This window comes from Stylophora pistillata, chromosome 9, assembly GCF_964205215.1.
Source record: "Stylophora pistillata chromosome 9, jaStyPist1.2, whole genome shotgun sequence".
Classification (NCBI taxonomy): domain Eukaryota; kingdom Metazoa; phylum Cnidaria; class Anthozoa; order Scleractinia; family Pocilloporidae; genus Stylophora; species Stylophora pistillata.
In genome coordinates this window covers 17260201-17267700 of record NC_142527.1, presented here as the reverse complement: position 1 = coordinate 17267700, position 7500 = coordinate 17260201, and the positions used below count along the sequence as shown (strand labels likewise).

The following is a 7500-nucleotide window of genomic DNA, read 5'->3' as shown; positions in this document are numbered from 1 at the left end:
CGACAAAAACTTAGGCAATTTTTTGGTCAGAAGTCCTTTTCAGACTAATGACCAACCAGGCACTTTTAAATGCGCTCGTGCACGATGCAAAACGTGTCCTTTCATTCAAAACACTGATAAAATATCGGGACCTAAACGATCTATTAAGATCACCGATCACTTCACGTGCACCTCCGCCAATGTAATCTATTGCATAACTTGCACTTATTGCAAAAAGATATACATCGGCGAAACAGGCAGAAGACTAGGTGACCGAAGCACACACAACCCACAATTCCTCTATTCGCTCCGACGAAGGTCTAACGCTCGAAACGTCAGCTTTTGTAATCATTACGGTGGCTAATTTACCATTTCAACTTTGTTGATATATCCAAATCTACAAGAGAGGACCATTGAGATGGCCAAAAATTCTTCAGGTTGATCCTGGACGTGAATTCATGGGTGAAACAACTAAAGAGATGGCAAAGGATGATGTGAGAATTAGAAGAGGACACGTAAACGTTCATAGAGATCAGGGGATAGTTGAGCGATTTAATCGAACTTTGGGTGAGCGCCTTTTTAGTTTCCAATACGGCCAAGAGATGAACTTCAAAGACAAAACGAGATCAACAGAATGGGTGAAGAGGCTTCCAGAAGTTGTTTCAGCATTAAATCGTGAGGAAACAAGATTGACTGGAAAGAAACCAATTGACGCAATCAAAGAAAAGGTGGTTGACGCAAAGAGTTCAACTTCTTATTCAAGACCTGTTGGCTTGAAAGAAGAGAGACCTGACTATTCAAAAAACGTGAGATATCTCTATTCTCCTGGCGAGTTAGAAGGTGGACAAAAAAGAGCAACAGATCCAATCTGGTCTCTAAAAGTTTTCAATATCGAAAAAGCACTTGTGAATGAAAAAGAACCTGTTCTTTACTATCTGAAAGATGGACCAAAGCGAGGATTTGTCAGAGAAGAGCTTCAGATTGTTCCACCTAAAAATGAGCTACCTCCTGAAGGAATTCGATGAGGAGAATGCTTCATAAGCCTCTATGTGTTTTCTCTGAGATATTGTCATTAGTTTTTTCTGATGGTTCAAACGAATTTTGAGATTGTCTTGAGAATCAAATCTCAAAATTCTTCAGTTTGTTTTGATTTTTGAAGAAAACAAATGCGCCAGTCATTTTGCCTCAAAAACATCGTTGTTTTTTAAATGAGATAAAAAATGAAAAATTGAGTTTTCAAAACTACCCTGTTTTTCAGGCAATTGTGCCAGAAACCCACTGAATCAAATCTTCAATTTTTCTTTGATTCTTTTCAAAGAAAAAAATGTGCCTCAAAAACATGTTTTTTTTTAAATGAGATAAAAAATGAAAAAAATCATTTTTTAAAACTGCCCTGTTTTTCAGGGTATTTTGTAAATGTGCCAGAAACCCCCTTTTCCTATTACTATGTCCTATTGTTTCTGCTCCAGTACTTGGTACAAATCCTTAAATAAATAAATAATAAAAATACAATAAAAAAAAAATAAAACCATCTCCTGGCCTCCCTAATGGGAACAAATGTGTTGAAGAAGTACAAACAAAGTGAAATAACTGGAATTGTTCAGCTTTTTGGATATATCGAATCACACACGAGAAAGTCAGTGCAGCTCAATGCATGGGCTAGAAATTTTTCTCAAACGTTGGCCAATGAAGTCTCAGTTTTTGAGTTTGGTCAGACATTTAGCTATAATAAGGTATACTTTAGATCCATAAACAATGAGCATGTAACATTGGAGAGCCACCTAGAGGGAACCTTTCAAAAGTCCATTAATAATGATGGAGTAATATGTGTCATAACTCAAGATGAACTAAGCCAGAAAGCTGAAGCGTATGTCCACTACACATATGTTAAGTCAAAACAACAACTGATGGTCGCTGATATCCAGGGAGTTGGATACAGTCTCTGCGACCCTGAAATTGCCAGTGCAGAGCTGCAAGACCCAGATGATAACTCAATTATATTCTGTACTGGCAACCTCTCATACCATGCAATTGAAAACTTCCCAAATTGAGCTAACCGCCTCCCGGTTAGCTCAATTGGTTAGAGCGCCGGATTGTGTTGTACGGGAGGTCGAGGGTTCGAGCACCGGCCGGACAAATACTCATGGTCTTAAAATAAGTGAGTAGTATTTGCTACCTTTCTATAATATCAAGAAATGGATAGATATTCTAGTCTTCTCGGATAAGGACGAATAAACCGTAGGCCCCGTCTCCCGCAGGGTTAGGGGTAGGAGACGTTAATTTCCCACGCACGAGATTACTGTGTGGTGGATGTCCTCCCCTGGGGTGGGATGGGAGTGAAGGTGAGATCGTTACATGGACTGAAGCGGCTGCCAGAGGCGCCTGATAATGCTGACGTCCGATCTCAACCTTATCATTGTAACTAGACACGTTTGTTGTTTAGAGTGCTTGAGACTTTCTTTCTTTCTTTCTAAACAATCATATCTGTAATAAGTTTTGCAAAATGCTGAAACTTTCATAATGGACAAAGCAATTTGAAATCCAACAGCCTTTCCACAAGCATTTATACAGTGGATTGAAACTATTCGACTTCTTAACTATTTGTTAAGAGAATTTTATATACTATTTATTGTTACTGTTTTTATTGTTACTGTTTTAATTGTTACAGTTTAATTGTTAATTAGTATGAATGCTAATTGGAATAATTAGTATGCATGCCAAGATGGCTGCAACGCTTGTGAGAGCTCTTGTGTTTTTTATCGGTTCTATCAATGTATTGGCTTTTAAGGATCGACACAATGCTTTTAACGGAAATCTTGCATGTTATCCCAACTGCTGGATTGCAAAGCCTGCGATTTCACACAGTTTTGTGCTCAACCATCGACTTAAAAGGTGTGTGGTTCGCTGGAATTCTAGAGGCTTGGTTTATTTAGCGGCACCTGAAGATTCTGTGCTGCTTAGTACGCTGCTTACTATGCCTGACATTCACCCTAATCCCGGACCCCAATATGGACAACAAGAGAACTGGCTTGAGGATGGAGTAGACTTAACCACCGCTCATAGGGACAGCAGTAACGGCAGTAACGGCAGAGCAGATACGATCCTGTTCCGGAGTCGAAACGATTTATTGTCTCTACGAAGGTTCGCGTTGAAACCTCAAGCTCCCGTGCTGAAAACGCTGAAACAGCTGGGAATTCTAAGGTACAGAGGGCGAAGCAGGGTTAAAAACAGAGCGGCAGACGCTTTTTTGAATCCTAGCGAGAGAGCAAGGGATGGTCAAGCCATCGAGGTTGTGAAATCTCGTCGCCCGGTGAAGTCCGGTCCCGTTAGAGAATTAAACGCTAAGAGATGCCTCACTGCATTGCACAGAGCGCCAGCTAAAAGGAAGAACAGCCCTTCGCTTTTTGCGGTACCTAACTGCATGTTTGTAAACATATGCAGTCTGTCGAAGACCAAAAATAGAGTGCGAGCTCCTGTAGCCTTGGAGGTAGATATGCGGAACAATGATATTGATGTGTGCGTCGTGTCCGAAACTCATTTAAAACCGGCGCAACCCGATGCGGTGGTTAATATCGCTGATTATGAAGTCTTTCGCAGGGACAGGAATTGGTCAGGAAAGGATATGCGGAATAAAGGCGGTGTTGCGATTTATATCAGGAAAACTCTGAAAGTGCTTGATGTTTACCGATCAACTGCCTCGCAGTTTGCGTACAGGGAGGGCGGCAGCTGTACGGACGCGCTCATCGCCATACAGCATGCGGTAAATCAGTAACTTGACGATCCACAGTGTACAGCCGTTCGACTCTATGCGATGGACTTCAGTAAGGCTTTTGATTCGGTAAAACATGACTTGTTATCTGTCAAACTTAAACAGATAGGTTTGAGTCCTTACATTACCAATTGGTATCTGAGTTTTTTGGAGGGTAGGAAGCAGAGACTGTTGTATGATGGATTTGTCGGACAATGGAAAGACGTTACAGTGAAACGAACTCAACCGGGGCCACCCAACATTTTTTAGCCAATCACAAGACAAGTTCAGAACAAAAGAATTGGAGTTCGTTATCAGAGGACCAATCACAATAAGGGTCAAATTTAACTGTTCGTTTGATTGGATCAGATGTGAAGATATGCGAAAGCAAAAAAATATAATATTTTTCATTTCTATTACGGTAAAGGCGAATAAATATTTACCGAATGGCGGCCGGTAATGTTGAAGACTAAACTGACTTAGGTAAATTTACCAAATTGCGGCCGACTCACTTCATATAATATATTTGCCAAAACACGGCCTGGAATGCTGAAGACGAGAGCGTATGTAATGAACTGAATATTGCGGCCGCGAATTTTGAACACGAAACGGGATCGACGTAAATAAATTTATGAAATTACGGCCGGCTAAACCTTTTAAAATATATTTTCCTATAATGACTGCCTGGAATGAAATGACGAGGGCGAAACGGACTCAATGTAAATATGTTTACCCAATTATGGCCGGGAATTTTCAAGACGAAACCGGCTCAACATAAGTATATTTTCAAAATGTTACTGAAAAACGGCCGTTCTACAGTTTTACCGGGAATTTTAGTAGCCAATCACAAGGACAAAGAAAATTTCAGATTTGGTTTTTGCATGTATTACCGGCGGTTTATTCCGTTTGCGTTGTAGTTTGAAAGTTTATGAGGCGCCAAAGTGGACAAAAATGCCGTTTAGCAAAAAATACATGGCAATTGCAAAAAATACATGGCAATTGCAAAAAATACATGGCAATTACCAAAAATACATGGCAATTACCAAAAATACATGACAATTGAAAAACTACATGGCAATTGCAAAAAATACATGGCAATTGAAAAAAATACATGGCAATTAAAAAAAAAACCTTCTAATTAGTATGCAAATTTATGCCAAAAGCATCCTAGGCGTTGAAGGTCGATTTTGCGCCAAACGTTGGCCATTTTTCTTTAGGTCGATTGAGTTATTAATACATGTGATGCACGATCCTCGCAGTAGATAGCGCTATTTAAGCAATAGCCAAAATCAGACCAGAAAAAAATCAGGCCTGTACGGGATTCGAACCACTGACCACTGCGATACCAGTGCAGCGCTCTACCAATTGAGCTAACAAGCCAACTGGGAGCAGGCCGTTAAGTTGATTCGTAATAAACCCGTGAAAGTGATAAATGAGATACAATGAAATATATGAAGTTCATATATTTTGAACTGCGGTATTAGATACATATGATGCACGATCCTCGTAGTAGATAGCGCTATTTAAGCAATAGCTAAAATCAGACCAGAAAAAAATCAGGCCTGTACGGGATTCGAACCACTGACCTCTGCGATACTAGTGCAGCGCTCTACCAATTAAGCTAACAAGCCAACTGGGAGCAGGCCGTTAAGTTGATTCGTAATAAACCCGTGAAAGTGATAAATGAGATACAATGAAATATATGAAGTTCATATATTTTGAACTGCGGTATTAGATACATATGATGCACGATCCTCGCAGTAGATAGCGCTATTTAAGCAATAGCAAAAATCAGAAGTCGACCAGCTTCACTGATTTTGCTAATAGCTTCCAGCAGATCGGACGTTAATTTCCCGTTTCTCGCCATTAATAACTCAATCAACCTAAAGAAAAATGTCGAACGTTTGGCGCAAAATCGACCTTCAACGTCTACGATGTTTTTGGCATAAATTTGCATACTAATTAGAACGCTTTTTGTTTTCAATTGCCATGTATTTTTTGCAATTGCCATGTATTTTTTCATTCTTATGAGCAGAGTTTTTTTCAAACTTGGCATGTAAAGAAAAATATTAGCATACTTTTTTTTTTCAAAATATAATGTAATAAGAACATTAGAACATCTAAAACACGTTTCAATTAGAATAATTTGTTCCGTACTTGTAACGCATTTTCTTTGCAATTAGAATGCAACTGAAGAGTTTAGAAAATAAATGCGAAAAAGAGCATGAATATTTCACTAAGTTAGCATCTAATATGTAAACTGAGGACAAAAATCTTGAGTTTAGAACATATTTATATAATTGGAAAGAAAAACTGCTAAACGGCATTTTTGTTCACTTTGGCGCCTCATAAAGTGGGAAGTGTTTCAAACATGTCGGTACAATTATGGATTAACCAAAGCGGGGAACTATATGACAATGGCCGTAATTTACCCCAGTTTATTCGTGAGAGAGTCTTAGATCTCCACCATGCAGGTCTTTCGCAAAGAGGAATAGCACAAGAGCTTTGTACAAGTTGCCACTTTGTCCAAAACGTTATTCGTGACTATGATGCTACGAACTCCTCTTGTCAGCCGGTTAAAGGTCATAAAGGGCGCTCTGTTCTAACACCAGATGCCATTCAGTGTATAGAGAACGAAAAACTGTGCAAACCAAGTATTTATTATAGTGAGTTACAGAACAGGCTAGTATTGGATGGTGTTGTCCACCCCGCCGATCTACCTCACCCGAGTACCATCAGTTACCTTTTGAGAAAAGAACTCTAGATGACTAAAAAGATAATTCATGCCGTGCCTTCCGAATCTAAAACTCAGGAAATAGAGGATGACACCAATTTCTATCTTGACCAAGTCAGTGATTTAAACGTCAGTTCCGTGCACTTTTTTGACGAGGCGGTGTATCAGAAACAACCATGAACAGGTGTTACGGACATGCACCTATAGGAGTTCCAGCATTTGAGGTTCAACGATCGGCGTCTAATGCTAACTATACCATAAACCTCATGCATTCTTGTCTTGGAGTAGACCACGTTAATGTCATTGAAGGTGCGTCAAAAGGCAATGAACTTTTACTTTTCTTCGAGGGAGCTGTTGACATCACAAAGAGGGATGGATCTGTTACACTCAAGAGGGGTGACACAGATAACTGCCCTTTCTATCACGCCAGATTTGCAGAGATGAATTTGAGAAATATGCTCGCCGAATATGGAGTTAACCTGTTGTTTCAGCCTGCGTACTCCCCGCACTTCAACACGTGCGAGCTTTGTTTCCACCAAATCAAAGCTTTCCTCAATCACTATCAGATATTAGCGGAAAATGAAACAGATATTGCCATCTATGAGGCCTGCAGCAGAATCTCACCGCAAAATTCGGTTTCTTATTTCAGACATTGTGGATATGTAATATAAGTTTGTTTTCGAAAGCCCTGAGAAGTATTGTTGAAAAAAAAAGGATGTGATAACAATAAAGAATCCTCATCAAATATCACATTTACCAAACATATAAATTAAAGTGACATTAATTTCAAGCTGTTGTATGTTTCATAAAGAGCCTTAAAAGGACGGAAAAAAGTATTGCGTGACAAACAAATGACTGTGAGCATGTCAAAGGTCAACATAAAAGAAAAGAAAATTTGCATATTCTGAAATTTACTCACGGTGGAATGTAAAGGCTAAATTTGATTGGTCGGTTAAGGAAAGGTATTTCCAGGCAAATTCCCGCGCTTCTCAGTAATTGGCAGTTCGCCGTCGTTTTGAAGGAAAATGTCTGAACCGAA

At 39.5% G+C, this 7500-nt stretch overlaps 2 protein-coding genes across 2 annotated transcripts in view; both read left to right on the top strand.

The window, feature by feature from the left end:
- LOC148723568 (uncharacterized) overlaps positions 1 to 7500 on the top strand; it is a 401859-nt gene that overhangs the window by 170826 nt on the left and 223533 nt on the right. The gene's annotated exons all lie outside the window — the stretch shown is intronic.
- On the top strand, positions 6638 to 7132 carry LOC148723581 (uncharacterized). Its single transcript, XM_088734457.1, has one exon. The coding sequence runs from the start codon at positions 6638 to 6640 to the stop codon at positions 7130 to 7132; it is 495 nt and encodes a 164-aa protein (XP_088590583.1).